Source organism: Augochlora pura, chromosome 9 (assembly GCF_028453695.1).
Source record: "Augochlora pura isolate Apur16 chromosome 9, APUR_v2.2.1, whole genome shotgun sequence".
NCBI classification, from domain to species: domain Eukaryota; kingdom Metazoa; phylum Arthropoda; class Insecta; order Hymenoptera; family Halictidae; genus Augochlora; species Augochlora pura.
In genome coordinates, this window is record NC_135780.1 from 5,748,852 (window position 1) to 5,767,937 (window position 19,086).

At 40.9% G+C, this 19,086-nt stretch overlaps 2 protein-coding genes across 2 annotated transcripts in view; one reads left to right on the forward strand and one right to left on the reverse strand.

Moving 5' to 3' along the window:
- LOC144474819 (uncharacterized) overlaps positions 1-19,086 on the reverse strand; it is a 292,010-nt gene that overhangs the window by 70,774 nt on the left and 202,150 nt on the right. The window lies entirely within an intron of this gene.
- LOC144475273 (uncharacterized) lies at positions 9,907-11,624 on the forward strand. The gene is made up of 5 exons (XM_078190995.1): positions 9,907-9,924; positions 9,980-10,105; positions 10,267-10,378; positions 10,445-10,571; positions 11,420-11,624. Exons 1-5 carry the CDS (start codon positions 9,907-9,909, stop codon positions 11,622-11,624), a joined length of 588 nt encoding a protein of 195 aa, XP_078047121.1.

The following is a 19,086-nucleotide window of genomic DNA, read 5'->3' on the forward strand; positions in this document are numbered from 1 at the left end:
TATTTTACACTGTCAGTCGCCGATGACTGACGCGGCCTGAACGGAGAGTTCGGTGTCAGTCACCGATGACTGACGCCAGCAATCAACGCGTTAATACAATGATTTTTCCGTGGAAAATTTTCATTTCCACAGGATCTTGTGATCTCGTACCGCGGCGATTCGTACTCGCCGGAGAACGGAAAGATCCTGTCCGAGAATTTTATTCGTCGCCGGATTATTGATTGCGTAGACATTTTAACGGAAATGGATGGACTACGCTTTTAAAAAAAAAAAGGGAAAAAAGAAGAACGAAATGATAAAAATTCACGGAGCCGAACGATTCGCGCGTGTGTCGCGACCGATAAAGTTTCACTTGCAAATTTCATTGTAAAGGCGGCGGGTGATCGATGACTGACAAAGATGTCCTCTGAACCGGAGACGCCTTCGCTTGTATTTTTCATTGCGAAGGAAAAGAGAGAGATTTATAGCCGCGTCGATTCGCATGACGTGCCACGGTGTACGTATACACACGAGCGAGTGTAGCCATCGACGCCATTGTTCGTTGCAACGAGTTTTTATCCGACTACTCCGCGGAACGCGCATAATACACGCATCCCTCCGCGGCTTTCGCGAGTATTTACCGGGCCGATTTCCGAAAATTCTTTTTCAACCCGGGTTACCGTACCTTTTGATCTTACCATACCCATCGGGATCCTTTCAGCGCCCATTTTATTAACCAGTTAACTGTGGCGCCCTCAATTAACCCTTTGACTACTGTTGGCGCCTATTGGTGTCCGAAACATGTTGGCTTCCCGGTACTGTAGGCGCCAATAGGCGTCCAGATGGAATATCGCCCCCGTTTATTATTAAATTTCATTAATTATATATTGTAAACAAAGCTTAAGATTATTGTCCACTTCAAGTAACATCGGTTTAATGTAACAAAATTCAATATATTGAATATTTTAATACACTAACGAAAAACTACGGCCGTGCCAAAGACTGCCGTAGCCAAAGGGTTAAAAGTGCGAACAGTTTTTTGTGTCGCCGGGATCGAGCCGCGACGAGTATACTCGTCAATCACAGTTAACCGGTTAAACAACGAACGACACGCGTTCGAACAAATGTTATCGGCTTGTTGTGCGGAACGTCTGCGTTTAGCTTTCGCGGAAAACAATTTTCGACGCGATTTTACGGTCGGCAACGTACACAATTTTATTTACGCACCCGTTTTATGGAATCGCGAGAAGTTATATCTCTTAGACCGATGTGTTAAACAGAAAATTTCGCGTGCGCGCCGGCTATAAAATAACTCGTAGTCGGCATGGAACGTGTTAAAACCATGATTTTACGGGAGCTGGTTTGCCCGGAGTACACTTACAACACACGCACACACACACACACACCGCCCCGCCACTTTTGTCGGTGTGATGAATCGCGCCCAACATCTGCAGGCGCAGGTGAAAGCCTCATCATGCTTTTAATAAGATGTTTTTTTTTCTTTTCTGCGCGCGCGCGCTCCCGCGCGATTTATCATACGCGCACGAGGCGGTAAGGCGCTGTTAATAACCCGAGCGGGTTCGTTTTAAGATTATTTTACGAACCCCAGATTAAATGCTGGATCGTATAACCGGGGTCCTCGATATGCTCCTTTCATTAGAAATCATTTTCTTTTTGTTATCGCGATGGAATTATAGAAAAACGTTCTCCAGTCGATCACGTGATAACCGCCGCTTTTAATTATCCGGGCTTTAATCACTTTTTACGATTTCGAAAATTCGAGTCGCAGATCTGGAACAGTTCGAACGAATATTTAAATAAAGAAATATACATTGCAAAGTGGGTTTTAATTTAGTATGATAATTTTCATGTGATAATTATACTATTTCCTACTAATTTTATTTTTAACGATTACATTATTAAAGTTCAATTATTTCGTATTTATTTTTGCTATATCTTCGACAGGTATTCTATTTTTAAGATATTTTACTCAGCACTTACATATCGATGATTTACCATCGCCACAGAATTGTACAGGACGCTATACTACTGTCATTTGCGCAATTCAACCGTGAAACCCGTGACTGCGTCGTATCAGTATCGCAATCGGCGTGTCGCCGCTTCGTTCAATCGAAATTCAGTGAATTTTGATTAATATTATGCAATAACTGATTGAGCTGTAATAGTTTGGTTTATTTGTGACCGATAAACAATCGGTCGATTATAACAATGTACGGCGGCGCATCGACACGTTAATATTTAGATTGATGAACTCGATAAAGTGGAATTATTGCGGTTCATAGAGGCATTCCTATAATAGCTCGATGGTAACCAGAGGATTAATAGATATACATCATTCTATGTCCCCCGTATTGTAATCAGAGTTGGGCACAATTTCACGTGGATTATTGAGAAGAAATAAAGATAAATAAGTTAACTTTAATTCGACACTGACAAATAAAAATTCATCGGAAATTCACATGAAAAATAATTTGTCATAGAATACAAAAGTGTTCTTCTTTTACTGTTTATCAATTTATTCCTTCCATAATGGTTTTCGCAATTATCCATTTTTACAATTATCCATTTTTAAAACAATTTCATAATTCTATAAGATAACTCCAATCAGCTTACTTTAATAAAAAAAAAAAGAAGTCATGGTGTCGAGCGAAGTTACGCAGAGATGATTTTGTTCTTAACAGTCTCGGAACATCCTTTGTTGATCGCAAGATCCTAATCCCCCTCTTTATAGCCTCCCCGGGTTTACTGCCCTGACCGTAGTATACAACCAAGCATGCCCCCTACTTCAATAACAGGGGGACTCGTTATTATATATTTTATATCACTGTCGCTTCGGCAGTAAAACACCCTAGATTGCCTCTTAACCCTTGACTAGCACACATGGTACATCAATAACTGCAGAAAATTGCGATATTGTACATGTAACACCGCGTATATACATTGTATGTACATTGTCGACGGCTATTCTCCATGAAAAATTGGTTTAAAGGATTTTCCGTATCGAGGGGATAGAAAATTGTTTGTTTTTTTTACACTTTCCACGTGTCTTTAATATTTCACGATTTCGTCCAAAGCGTGTAGCGATTTCAATGATACGTTACAGCGTTGAAAAAACTGTAACATGGTTTTTCCGAAACACTGTTTCTGCAACTGAATTTCATAAATTTTTAATATCGCGTTAATTAAACTTTTTAAAATTTTACGTGCATACAACGTATATTTATTATTTTTTTAATATCGTTTAAGCAATCTTCACTTCAATATAAATTATTGTACGTTTAAAACTATCTCTGATTTTTTAATTCAAGTCGAACATTATAAATCGCGAAAATTGTGATAAACAATATAAGCATGATTGCAGCTCTAATTCGCCAATACAATTCCAACGGAACGATGCCGGTTCGCCTGCTAATCGAACGCTCGTCGGCTATTAATTAAAAACAATAATCGGCATCGTCGCGACTATTACGACCAGTTTTCCGCGAGTGGTAAAGCGCCGGTATCGATATTCATAACAGCTGTCCACCCCATTCGTATACCTTGTACGTTACGAGTCCCGAGTAATTAGAGTTGGGCGGACAGCTATTATGAGCAGCGGTGCGTATCGCGCGTCTGGTCTTCTGAGGAGCCGTCTCTAATTAACACTTGCCAAGAAAAACGATCGCGGCGAAATTCGTTCGAGTTTACCCGCGAACTATCCGGCGAAAAGGGGCTCGAAATATTACTATATTTATTATTTAATATTAAATAGGACCCTGAACAAGTTCTCGCTGTTTCCTTTCCCAAAACGAAAGCTTTATTTAAAATATAACATTGAAGATCAGTTCACTCAAAGTATTGCCCATTACTAGAGACCACTTTCTTCCATCTTTAACAAAAGAATTCCAGTAAAAGAATTTACTGTTTTTGTCCATTTTAAATTAACCAAAATAACGAAACCATTTCCGTCAGATTTTCGGGGCCGCGCGTCGTCCGAGCGACCGGGCTTCGTTGGCCGGGGAAACAGAAGCTTTTCGGTCGGCTCCCCTCCACCCCCCGTCATCGATCCGTTATTTCTTCCATGGAATTTCAGCGTCTTTGGCCGGGCGGCGGAATCGTTCCACGGCTACGGGAGCCCCGGGAGAGGAAGGAAACGAAAGTGAATAAGAGAAGTTCGACGGCTGGAGGAAGGCAGGCGGGGCGGGGCGGGGCGCGGCGAAACACCAGACAAAAAGGTAGCGGTCGCGTCTGGAACTAATGCATCCGTGGAACCCGAGCGAAGAAAGAGAGTAGAACAAGAACGGGTGGGGAGGGAGGGAGAGAGAAACGAAGGAAGGAAGGAGGTCCATTGACCCAGTGACACACTTCCATTTCCATTTTCTACAAAATGGTAACGTCACACCGGGAAGAGTATCGGGTTCGACGACGGTGGCCACGTGTGTGGGCGTCGAACACGGCCACACCGGCGCGCGCGCGCGCGCGCACGGAAATAATATCCTTTGGCTTTTATTCATGGAGCTTTTGTAAATCGGTGACATGAGAATAGGGAGAGATCGTGAGATAAGGGGACGATGTCTGGCCGCGACGCGCGCACCGTTTCTACGTGAAAACGAAATTAACGGCGTTCCCTGTTCCCAGGTACCGGACATGGAAAAGATCGCCGGGTGACGATCGCTGTTTTAGCTCGATGGTTTTTCGTAAGTTGCCTGCGCGATGTTCGTACGCACGCGAAATATGCAAAATCTGTTATTATGCACTAGATGTAGCGTAACGAGCACAGCGCGGATTTTCACGTGGTTTTCTTTTTTATTCAGCGATCTATCAACTTGAGAGATAAAAAAGATATTTTACTGAAATTATGTCAACTAAAGCTCTGTTTTTGTCCTTATCATAAATAAAATAGTCCATTGTAAGGATTCATAGAAATCTGACTTTTATAGAAATATATTTATTTTCTTCGTTTCTCCTTAATCGAAATCCTCGCTTTTGCTATAAACGCGGCAAAATGATATAAAAATAATTGATAAAAATCTAATCGATATAGAAATAACTTTGATACACATCCTGCTTTATAATACAGCTGTACAGTGTACATCGTGAGCCCGTGTACTTCGAAGCGGTATTACAATCGACCACGGGGCCTCAACGCGAAAGAGTTACAACGGAAGGAGAGCATTATACCGATAATTCTAAATATTATTTAGAGATAGTACTATGCGCGAGGAACACGAGCGCATTAGGAACGATATAGTCAACGTTCCAGTTAATGTTCGGAACACGCGGCCCGTGTATCCTGTGCCTCGTTTCCGGCAATGAACGGTATCGCTCGATTCGAGAGCTACAATATGACGCAGCGAAGCGTGGATGGTACCGAACAGCTCTGGCGATCATCTCTTAATTCGATTAATTCACGTAAATGGTGATTCATTGTGTTCAATATATCATATACAGGATGCTTCACTTGGCTTGTCAATTTATAAGATCGTACCGGTATTTTTTTTATTTTTCGACCGCCACTTTGGAAACGCGTACGCGAGCGGGACACGCGCGTGTCGGTGGCAAACAATGCGAGAACCGATTGTCGACGCAGCGATCACCGAACAAAATGTTTCCGATATTCGCGGATATAGTATAAGCTTCTGTTTTAATATCAGCTCGGTTTTAACATTGTTCGCTGATAATAAATATTGTTTAAATTATAATTCGTCTGCGGCGGATAGACTGGCGATTCGAAATAAACAAATAAATTCGGAATTTTCCAAGTGAATTGAGAGAAAGAGGGAACAAATCGAGATTCGTTTATTTCTTTTAATAATCTCCACGTGTCGACAACGATGCAACAATATCAGCTTCGGTTTCTCAAAGCTTTTTGTCGCATTTATTCGCTTGTTACGAGTGCATTTTGCGTTGTACCGTAACGATTCGACAGAATTTTCCTCTAACCGGCTGAGAAAAAAAAAAAGTTGTTTGCAGAACGGAAAGTTCATTGAAAAGTGGACCGAAATCGCGAGAGAAGCGTTTCGAAACGCGAAGGCGGGCGGGTAAGAACCGGCAGCGCTAGCAGCGCGCGTTCGCACCGCCGAGAAAATCTACCCTATTTCCGAAGTATTGATCTCTGAAAAAAATTACTTAAACTCCAAATTAAATGGAAGTCTGCTCGAGAAGGGTACGGTAAATATGATGGACGGCGCGGAACTTAATAGACCTACATTTCCTCAAGCTGCGCGGAAAGCCCGTTTTTCATTATTTTTCGAGACTGGGGGAAAAAAGAATCTGTTTCGCGAATTATTAACCCTTTGCGCTCCAGGCCGTCACGGGGATGTTACCCGCTAATGAACCATTATAGTATGGAGAAAGTAAGATACTGTAATAAAATAATTTATCAGGTATTTCCTTTAATTATACAAGCTGGTAAAAGTAGAGGATTGAAGGGTTTTATTAAAAGATAACTTTATCTCGAATGACGTGCGAGGTATTTTCAACAATTTTTATGTCACTGTTCTCGAAGATGCTTTGCAATCATAACTATTATAATAACTATTAATAATTATAGTGAATTTAAGGTCCACAGCATAGTCGAAACTTTTCAGTAAAAAGTAAAAAATATCATTTATTTCTCCTCGTTAATTTATTCAAATTAATAGATATTTTGCTCGATCACCGAGAAACAAAATAACGGATCTTATAAAGCAAGAAACGTTCGATTTATTCAGCCGAATTATATAAATCGCATCAAAGTTTTAAAACATTGACGTATTTAAAAATACAGATGCTTCCCGAGCAAAAGCTTTTCATTTGGTGAAACAGACGGGGCCGCGTATTTGTTCTGCCGGCTGCCCGATTTCAGGCGGAGGCGAATAATTTGGTTTGATATCAAAAATTCGTTAGCGCCTGAGTATGGAAATAATATATCAAAAATTAATAATCACGATCGCAAACGAACGTAATTTAGGAGACGCCCGGACGGAACGGAGAACGGAGGCTAAACGCCAACAGCGATGCCCACAGGTATTGCTGATGTATACTGGGTGTCTGGGAAATCGTAATAGTCCAAATTCTATGAACGAACTTTGAAGTCGATTATCGCGAAAACGGAGCTCCGGATGAAAAGACGTTATACCAAAATGTTTTCTTCTTTTTCGATGTAGAATCACCATCTGCTCGGTTGTGCTAGAATTTTCGGGACACCCTGTATAGTCAACAATAATCTGACACAGTGAAAAGCGTTCCATAGCAGGTACTGTTTCTTCACGTGTAACAATTGAACAGAGCATCGACCGAGGAGGCAACGATTATTTTACGACGGCGCATCGGTAATTAACCGGTGCATCCGCGCGATTTTCACGGCGGTAAAAGTGTTGGTGTTCGCACGGGACGATGATCAGGCCGACGGCGGCGTGACAACACGATTTATTGAGAGTACCGTTGTCAGTGGGTCAGAAAATTAGGTCAGGTAGGAGGATGGCAGAGCGTGGCAAGGGCCAACTACAGTTATCCACCGTCCGGGCTGAACCGGGCTGCTCCGCACACCTGGAGAGCTTCTTTTTCTTGCGGAGGGGAACGCGCCGATGGTCGTCGATAAAAAGATAAACCCCGGCGACCGGGGAGGGTCTCGTGGGCGAGGTGCATCAGAATCCGTGCGCCGTCGGCGACGGATTTACACTTCGCCGTCCTTTTGTAGGAGATTCAACGGCGCGGAGAGAGCGAGCTTGTCATGAATTTCGATTTCGTGAAAAAAAAAAGAAAGAAACGCGACGACGACGACGACGACTACCCCGAGCCCCTTTTTATTCCGCCCCTTTTGGCTTTGTTCGAAATAAAAATCGCCGGGATCGTAACTCTCTTGATTTATAGGGAAACAGGAACGTACGGTGATTGATACTTTCTGCGACGCATAAAAGAGAGAATTTCTCGACGCGCGGATCAAAGAGCGGACTCATTCTCGTGACGGAGGGTCGATCGACGAATTCTTCGCATACCGGTCCGCGTACGATAAGTCGATAGTATTTCGCTTAGAAATATATTTTGCTAACGAAAGTTAACGAAATATCGTACTTTGTATATTTCTATTTTTTAGCATTTCTAGTATCGAAATAAAGTAATTTTTACATTTTAAATAATTTTTAAATTTAAAATAATTTCTGAAGCAATTTAAAAAAATTATAAATTAAAGTAATTTCTAATATACACATTTGTACATTTCTATACCAGAAATACTAAAAAATAGAAATATACAAAAACGTACATTAAAAATTACCCTCGGTCCATAATTATTCACGTATTGTAAAGAATAAATTCCTGAAAATCTGATTTACTTTTGAAATATTTCACGGTCGTGAAATTTACTGATTTCATAAAGAACGAAAAAACATTTCAATCAACAATTTACGATTTCTCTGAATTTTCCGATCTGTTTGCCATATTAATTCATTTATTACAGGCGCTAACCAGACGGACGAAAATAACTATTAATTAAGAAGATCGTCGACCCAACGATCGTAGATTATTCCGGCACGTTATTGAAGGGTTAACACCGAATCGAGCGATCCCCGGTTAAGACAGCAACTTAAATACCGCGGTAATAACAGTGATTTATGTCGAATGATCCGCGGCTGGTACTTTGGCGAGCTCCCTGCCGAAGTGATTCGACGCTGTTACTTCGGAAAAGGAAGAAGGAGGTCATTAAGCTACCTTAGGAGGTGATTATCCCACCTAAGCAGCTGATTAAGGTATCCGCGTAGCCTGGGCGCTGCCAACTTGCGCGAAATTAGGTACACGTTTGCGCTGATTAGCAACAGCCAGCCAGCCAGTCAGCTACCTCGTGAAAGAAGCAAACTTAACGGGGCACAATGCAAAAAGCGGGGCGCCTAAGAAGTTGATTAAGCTGCATCCTGGAAAAGAATTTGATTAAACTGCAGCGTGGTACGACTGACGCGTTATCAAAGTTAACCGGGCGAGAGGCTTTCCCCGGACACGCGTAACGTAACGCGGCCAGGCCGAGGGCTTAGCTCCTGGCGAGCCAGCGATAAGAAAGCACCAGCCAGCCCAAATAGTCCCTTCGGCTTAGACTCGGCTCGCTATCGCGATAAACGATAATAATATCTATTATTGGTAAGCTGCCGAGATAAATGACTCCGGTGCAGGTTTAACCTGCGATCTAGCGCGTTTATTATACCCTGGCGCTACCGAAATTCAAATCCTCCAACTTTGCATTGTGTATTACGTTAACTGCGATTAGCATTAATATTTTGACAATATTTAAAATATTGAGATATTAAAATATTGAATATTGAAATATTAAAATATTGAATATCGAAATATTAAAATATTGAATATTGAAATATTAAAATATTGAATATCGAAATATTAAAAAATTGAATATTGAAATATTAAAATATTGAACATTGAAATATTAAAATATTGAATGTTGAAATATTAAAATATTGAATGTTGAAATATTATCAAGAACGTCTCATTATTCTTATCTTTATCTTAAAATATAATTTAATGCAACGAGTAGGCTGAAAGTAATTATCCGCCTAATTCGGTACAATTCTCTTAAAACCATTTGTAACCGAATGGTCGCTAGTAGGTCACTATAGCGCAATAATTTCAAGAGGTTCACGTTTCCCAAGCATCGATCTTGGCAACCGGATGCCGAGAGCGAGGTGCTCCACCAACAGATAAATTCAAGGAAATTGTTTCATTGGCAACGTACAACTTCACTTTGTTAATGCGATATCCGCAGACAGCGGCTAGCCTTAAATATATATATCTGTATATATATGTGTGTGTGTGTCCGATTGAAAAATGTGCATCGAACTCGCGGTGAGAGAACGCGTCGCGTATATGGAAATATGATATGCGGAGCGCAGGTTGTTCCAGCACGTTCGTTTAATTCCTGGTGGCCGTACGACTAAAAGGCGGATGTCCACGCTGACTTACGTAGGTTAGAATTCAATGACGCCGTATATTATCTTATATACCATTTTCGTCACAGCCGTACGCGGCCACGTGGTGTCCTGTGTGCGACAAACGAGTCAGCGACAAAGGGGAGGACACGTGCACGCTGCTCGACCATATTCGCAAATCTCACCCGAAGCACTCGCGTCAATATTTGCCGGAGGTACGAAATTTCACTTCGTCGGCGATTCGACGACGACTCACCCATCTCTAAAAATTCATTTAACAAAATTCTTCATTACAGATCGACTACATATGTTCGATAATATAATATTATAATAATAATATCGGTAATATTAATAATTAAATTGTTTAAAATACCAGGGTGAAAAGGAGGCGTCGAAAAAGTCGTCGAATCGCGTAAGTTCGAAGAATTCCGTCAGGACGGGCAGCAATGCCAGAACAAGCGAGCCGAAGAAAGTCTACGCTACCCGAGGTACGTTTCTATGTTCCCAGTAATTCCGCGATAAGGCATTAAAATTCGTTCGCCCGTGGATAATAGTGGACACGTGGAAGTCGCACAACGAAATGAAAATCTGCCCGAAATGCAAAAAGGAAGGAGTGCCGACGCTTCATGCCCGCGGAGATAAACTGACAACGTCGCATATCGGAGCTCTCTGCCTCTTAGGGTAAGCCCAAGTCTACTAAAATGACATCGCTCGCAGCCTTTATTATCTGACTTTGCCCTAATTCCTCTTAAATGATGGTCGTCTACAGTAAGAAAAATATTTAAATATCCAAAAAATTATTATTAGTTTATTACACGTTTATAGAATTGCTTGGTCGAATTTTAAAGTAATAGAAAGATCAAAAGAATTTCAGAACCTCTGAATATTATTTTCAACTTCTGGAGATTATGATATATTATTAATATATTAAATCCAAATGTTTATTTAAGTTTTCATTTTTGTGCAACTTACGTAGAACAGTTTTGTTTCGCATGGACATCCAAGTATAGTCCTCGCACAAAAGATGGCACCTTTATGTGCCATCAGCACAAAGGTGGCTGCCTGTCGCGCGAAGACTATAGGTAATATTTAACAGCGATTTTAATTTCGTTCATCAAGTAACCAATAATGTTATTAAAATTTCTGTTCTCGAGTTTTATTTCAAAGAATCCATTTTCGAAAAAAAACTTCTTGTATCAAAGACAACTTAACACGACCATCGAATAGTTTCAACATTTTAATATCAGTTAATAATAACTACTATTTAATAGCAGTTAATATCCTTGCAGCTGCAGCGTAATTTATTAAATAGTTCAAAGAGCCTTAACGTTCAATCGATTTTTGCTTCTCCCTTTCCGGGCACGGTAAATGTCACGCAAATGACCCAGTTTGCATTTCGAAGGCGGGCTGATTGAATGTCGGCTTCCCGACGGGGAAAAAAAAACCTTGCGCAGCTTTCACGGCCGATTCACGCGAATACGACAACGAGTATTCTCGTTTCGTTAAAAAACACGATGATTTATGGGCAGATGCTGGCCGCTTTGCTTTGTGCCGCTGATGATGAAGCGCGCGAAGAAGGTGCGCATGATATGCCCGTTGTGCGGCTACGTGTACGGCAGCTTCGAGTATAAGAATACCGGACTAGCGCCGTGCAAAACAGAATCCGAGGACTCGCAGGCGAGACTGTCGTCCACGCCGATCAGTTTTCGGTTGCAAACCGTCAACGAAGATTGAACGTTCACGATACAACGAGGAGCAAGTAATCTCAACAAATTTTAAAGTACTATTGTTGTTTGTCTTTAATAAAATATCAATCGAAAGCTAATATCTCGGAATTTCAAAGTATATCAACTTTTCTGGCAACCAAAATTGCATAAATGGCATATACTATACCATCGAGTATATGTTCTAGGAAGTTAGACGATAAAAACATGAGAATTTCTTTTTTAATAATTACATTATAGTGCACGATCGTCATTGCAGCTCGCTAATTTATAGCGTACAGTTTCGTCAGAATTAAGATATTCCTACTGCGACAGAGATCGCACGCGTTACAATGCGAGTCTAGATAATTCAGGATTTCTCGTCGAACGGCCCGATCCCCCCGAAGTATCGCGAGGCGCTTGAAACTTGCCTCGGCTGCTCGCGTAATTCGAGATGGTTTAAGGAAAGCTTAGGAACAGAAAAACTTCTCCCCGCTTCCGATTTAATCGTTTCACGGTGCCTATATCTCGCTCGCAAGTTTTACCGTTACTCGCGCCCGACTGGGGATGAATACAGGAAAAGTAATATTCGTAATGAAGCCTCAGAGACGCGTCCGCCAAGTGTATCCGCGGATCGCAATTAATTTTATCTTGATGAATAATTTATTTCCCGCGTTGCGCAGCAATTTTTCATAATATTTATCGATTATATTACCCCGCTTTGAAATGAAAATACATGCTGCAATATTTTTAACGCAACGTTTGTTAGTTTCAATGCACGTTATTTAGCTATATTAAAGTGCTGTATGTATACTAGTAAAATTCCTGCAGGATTATTAATACGATGAATAATTAATCCACAGAAACATATCGGATACACCTACGTGTAACGTCGCGCGTTTCCATTTATATTACAAGTTGGCCGCGATATACGCTCGCCCGGCTATAATTCGTAGATCACTGCCGAGGCTCTGGGTACACAGTTAAGGTTTAACTCGATTCTAAATGGTTGCATATAATCTGTCTGGTACACTTAATGGAGCTAGTCGCGGCCTGGTTATGGCGGGACAGTATGAATAAGCTACCCAAGTAATACAGTCGCTATTACTTTGCCGGGATCTCTGGCTCGCGTGGAAAAGGAATTAGGGGAAATGGTATTACCGGGTAAACAGCTAACGAAAGCGAGCGTTAACTTTTATACACTGTGTTTCGTAAAGCGCCCGCGCAATAGCTCACAATTAACGCCCGTTCTTAGGCAAATAGGTATTCGTCTCCTTTTAAAAAGACCGCCGCGGAATACCGGTTGTACGCGCCGCGCTTTAAATCTCGCTGTTCTAAATTTCGCGGATTTATTAGACCGCTTTCGCCCGTATACACCGCGTACGAGTGCTCACGGTGAAACACTCTTTATTATGCTGAAGCGGCGATTAATCTTTATACGGTTCTTAGCGAATTACACGGACAGATTCATTTCTTAATTAAACTGAATTATTTCTATTTTCATCGAATTGGATTAAACGAAAGAATTGAAAAAGAATTTCTATTAATTGAGACTCAATCGTCTTATCGATACGAAGAGTTGTTAAAATTCAACGAAAATTTTTACATGGCAAACTTTGAACGGAACTCGAAGATAAGCTCGGAGAAGCTTGATTCACTTTATGGGTTCGCGGCATAGGCTATGGCAGCGACGATGAAATCATTTAACAAAGAGGTCACAATAAATTAACGTTGGCCAGCGAGTAACAGCTTGAAAAATTTCACCTGGAAGAATGTAGATCGTAGATAATAATTGCACGAGGCCCCGTGCATTCGTTCGCTCGGGAAACGCCGTGCGCGCAAATTCGTTGCGATTAATCAAATTCCTATGTAATTTAATAAAATGTCAGACGGCATGAAAAACTCGGATGTTTTCGTATACACGGCGACGACGGTAGTCGGCGTTCTCCAACATAATTTCTCTTTTCACGATCGAAATGAAGTCGCGGGCGAAGAACGAGAGAACCTGGAGGGGAGATCCGCGTTCGAGATTATCCCCCCATAAACTAGAAATTGTGCACGGTGGCAGTGTTATCCGTAGGAAACGGAGGTAAGTCGTGTGTCCGTGATCCGTCCCCTCCCTTCTCGCCCCTAACCTAATCTCGCTGACGGTAATGAGTCAACTCCAGTTTAATTAGGCGCTGAACAGGCGCTTGGATACACACAGTCTGCGCTTCGGTCTGGGGATCGTGTGCCGTTTGCCTCTTTCGCAGGTATGGTATCTCTGCGTGGCACTTATGATGCTGAATCATTAATTATCACAACAATGGCTAACAGGCAATTAAGAAACCCGTTCTGTCGTTGTTGACAAATGAAAAAGTACAAATCTTATTTCCATTTAAGTGCTGTAGGAGTATACAATATAATTCATCGAATTATTTTTCAAGCAGTACAAATACACAATTTAATTCAACAATGTTCTTTTAAATAGTAAAGATATCTAACTTAATTCATCGATGTTCAAACTGAGAATTAATCGATGAATTTTGAAAGATAAAATAAATTTACGCACAAATTTAATTTAATATTAATTTAATAGTAACCGAAGAAGCATACCTTTTTACAACGTGAACGGTTTCTCTCGTGTTGCTCGTGTAAACTATACATCCACCTACCTGAAAGCAAAATAGACAAACTCGTTAGAAAAACACGAATTAAACCAATGGTATTAAACGAAACGTCTATCAAATTACCAGTTTACATTTCAATTTGATTCCGATCCAGGCTATTGTTTTTACAAATTATCGGAGTGCCTCTTTTTCGCGGATACGATGAATGATTGAGTGCCATTGTTTTCGGTTAATTAACACGGCCCAAACGAAAACAAGCGCCGTCATTAACTTTACCGATTCTACTAAAACAATGGCAGACCGGCTCGCCTAAATCTTTCTCGACCAACAACTGAGCCATTTATCCTATTTCGTTAGCGACACCACTTCGATCTATTGCACTTCTTACAATTATATCACTTCTGAAGCATTTGCCAAAAACAGAAAATGAAAGTCTAGCAATTATTTCGACCTCTTTTATTGCTGTATTAACACGTTATTGTCGTTGGCATAACCTGACGTTTGCTCTACTACGCAATGTGCACTGCGCTGCAGGTTGCAACATGGCCGACAATGTGGCCGACGTGGCGCCATCTATAACATAGGTGGCGCCGTGTCAGTCACCAGTTTGTCGCATTAAGAAACACAATAAATCACGTCAGACATATCTCAAAACAAGTGAAATAATTGTGCTTCGATCCATTCTATAAAATTAAACCTGAAAACGTGATAACAATTTTTGAACGTTTTAATATTGGCGGTCAACGTGTAAGTACACTTTTTCTCAATTATTTCTACCATTCTTTCTAATATTCCAAATTTGTTATCATAACCTGTGAATAATGATGAACAGAAATGTTCTGTGATACCAGAAATGTTATTATTATTTCTGCCTCGTCAGGTTACAAATTTAATTTTATAAAAGCTGCAACAATGCTAGTATTCGATAATTAATAGATTAGATTTCTTCCTCTCGAAACTTTCATTGTAGAAATTTTCAGAGTTCCTGAATTTCTACGTAACTTCGTTGAAACTTTCCCGAGTATCTGAGATTTCTGTTCTTTTTTTCTTCGCAAAGAAAAGAAGTCAGCAGATTTCTGGAGTAGGTAAAGGAGAGAGAGAGATAAAGAGAGAGAGAGAGAGAGAGAGAGAAGAGGGGGCATGAAGTAGCAAAGTAGCGCTGCCTCATAACTTTAATGGTTAAGTTGTTCGCAACTGTCTACGCGATAAGTTCATAATGCGACAGCCTCTCGTTTAGTATTGATAACTATGCCGGCTCGTCACGCAAACTTTAGAAACGACCGCGTGAACCTGTACCCCACGTAGAAGTCACGCCATTCGGTCTAATAGGTTTCGCAGTTGCGGACTATCGAGCTCCGGTTGAGTAACTTCACGCTTCCACTACGCTATCGACACCTTTGTGCTTCGCAACTGACATTGCTCCCTAACGATCCGCAGAAGTCAGATACTAACCCTTTTGCAGTCGAAGCCGTTTTAGCATGAAAATCCAAAATAGTTTTCCAGACTTACCATTTTATAAAACCCGGAGCATTTTATACATTATAAAATTGAATTTCGTGACTCGTGCAACAGTTAACAGCTTTTAACCATTTTTAAATGTAATTTGATAAAAATTTAGAAATCTCAGAAAATTGATTATCTGAGTTTATACCATAACTACCCCTTATCGATGCATCAAGTTGGAATTTTAGGCATAAACGCTATAGCAAAAATTGGTAGATTGAAAATAGCGAACAGATTTAAAGGAATCAAGTATGCGATATTCGAACTTGTTAAAATGATTTATTTTTTAAAAGTTTCGCTTCTGTATTTCGGAATTAACGTACGCAATTTTTATCTCGCATAAAGATCTGCCATCTTGTTATTACGTTGAACCCCTGCGCGAGAAAACTGCAAACTTTTCGGTGGTTTTCTCGTTACGAGACCCAGCGTTCGTCTCTTCCAATGGTCCACGGTGGGACGAGTCCGCATACCGGAAAGATTTCTTCGCGTTGATCCACCGTTCCTTGCCGGTTCTATCTTTCGCGTCGTGTATCATTCTTCGCGGGGAAAATAGACGGGGGGAATAGCTGAGGAAATCTTGGTTATCTGTGGGGAACGGGGAACGGAACGGAAGAGGAACGGATACACAAGGGACGGGCGCAGAAATGGCAAAAGGTAGCGGAATGGCATGGAATGGGAAAAGTGGACCGTAACTCGGTTCATGGGTCGCAAATACAACGGACGCTTTTACCGCGGGCGCGCGCGTAATTCGGGAAATTGAAGCCGGCAACGCGGGTAAACTGCTTCCTCGTTACTTCTTTCTTTCGTTCTTGGCTTGGCCGACCCCTCGGTTCTTGCCCTGCGATTTCCCTTTAGCCTCGTCTTCCCGACACCGCCGCTCCTTTTTTTTTCTTAAATTAATACAATATAAATGCAAATTCAACGGCGCGGCCGGCGATCAACGGTAAAATGTCTTCTTGCGCGGGTCCGATATTTTCGTAAACGTTAATGATGTTTGAGGAGTCGGTCTTTTCGTTACTCTACGATAAGCTGCGCCGCGATTCATCGGTTCGACGTTTTTCTTTCTTTAGCGTTTTCATTGTTCGTACTCTAAAAAGTTTCTTTTCCACGATGATGACATCCTAAAAAAACTCAATCTATTTCGATCGCCCCGTGCAGGCTACCTTTTTTTGACGGATTTTTCTCTGTTTAAAGGATCGAAAGACTGTTTCAAAATTGAAACGAAAACGCTTGAAATTGTGCTCTCGCAGAAGCCCCGCGCATTCTCGAGCCGGGGTCTTTGTGAATTTTCAGAAACTTCGTTAAAAAAAAAATGGATCTCGCAGAAATATTTCACGAACTCTTCTTTTTTTTTTCTTTTTCACTTGTTGCGAGCCACGCTGAAAGCCCATGGAGTACAGTCCTCGAACGTTGGGTGTGGAAAACCAATTTGATCGGATATTTCGGAAGCTATTTCGTTGGAGGAAAAATGTTTTAAATGAAAGCTGTTTTTCCCGTGGAAAGGGGGAATAGTTTCTCGTTAAATAAACGAGAATTTCTGAGCGTATAACATCCGGCAGGCATCGGCTGCGTATCGATAAACCCAAAAAAAAGAAGTATATTCGTAAGGAAAAGTATATCCTTCGCTCGATCATCCGACATTTCGATCGTAAAATTAATATTTCAATCGTAAAATTAATATTTAAATCGTAAAATTAATATTTCAATCGTAAAATTAATATTTCAATCGTGAAATTAATATTTCAATTGTGAAATTAATATTTCAATCGTAAATTTAATATTTCCACCGTAAAATTAATATTTCCATCGTAAAATTAATATTTCTAGCGATACAGGTAAGCCAAGTCAAATTTCAAACGAAACGTGAAACCAGCTCGGTTGAGTTTCCATAAATTGTTCGATCAGCGCCGCATAAAGACATTTCACGGAACGGAGAAGTACGCGCGTAATTTTCGAAAATAATTAAACGCGAGATTGGCGAAGCGACGGTATCAGAAGTTGCAAAATTTTCCTTACGAACCATTTACGCGCCCCGGCAGTTTGCTTTTTAACGACGGCACCCCCCTCCTCCCCTCCCTCACTCGTTTACGAGGTTATATTCAAACGCAAGAATGTTGCCGCGGCGGCCGCTATATTTTACGGGACACTTTGTACGTAAATGTTAATTAACCGTCGCGGAACTGGCCCCCCCCTGAACGAGTTATTACGATTTCGATTACAATCCTCGCTCTCTACCGGGGCAAGTAAATGTTTAACGTAAAATTGGGTAAGGAAAATTACGGCGACTGTTGCGCGGGGATTTAATTAAAAATCTAGTGGCCCCTTAACGCCTCGGTTCCAGCGGTTTCGCGCGCCGGTCTCTCTCTCTCTCGTTAATACGCGACCCCCCCGCACTCTCCTCGCCTCGGGGGGATTTACTTCTGCGCGACACTTATTATGTTTTCTTTTTTAATATCGGCGCGCTTGATTACCGATGTCCGATACCCGCCCCGCAAATTTTATGAATTTTCTCTTCTTTTCCCCGTTAATTAAACCGGCACGGTGTATCGGCGGCTAATAGTTTCGCGTTCGAATTGAATAACTTCTTGTTAATTAAATCAATAACGATTCCCTGTTTCGTCCGTCCAATTAAAATCTGGAAAGTTCGCGTTCGCGAAGTGGCTTATATAGAGGGGATACACCGACACACGCGGCTACGTGTACGTCGACGTTTCATTTGTTCTCTTCTATTATTACTTTATATAGATTTAGCGTTTTAAATAAATAAGAAAGTGACAAAGATGAACCACACACACAGGGAGAGTTAATATACTGTTACTATACTATACTAAGGGAAAGGGAAAATATATATATACTATACTAAGGCAAAGGGAAAATTATTTTAAATGGAACAAAACGCTTGGAACGAATGGCAAATTGCAATTGCAAAAAGAAATACGATATAAATGAAAACAGTACTCGATGATAGAATTTTTAATAAACTTCTTCATCTGAGTATGTATAACTGTACTGCATATTTTTATGCAAAAAGTAAAAATTATCTGCACGAATCGCAACTAGCAAATTCTCCCTTTAATAATTGAAATATATAACTGTCATATATAAATATATATTTTTGTTATTGGTTAATCAACTTTGTTATAATTTCTTTAAAATCCCTTGATTTCGACAGGTTTCTCTTCTAAGCAACGAGGGTACGAATACTTATGGGCATGACTGTAGATCGATCTGACAGACACGATTTTTCGAGCGCATAACTCGCCGTCGTATTGTTCGAATTGCTGAAACGAAATACTCGTTAGACGAACGCGCGTATCCAGGCCTATCGGCCGGACGTTTAATCGTTTCTGCACGCAAATTGAAACTGTCGACCGGGACGGG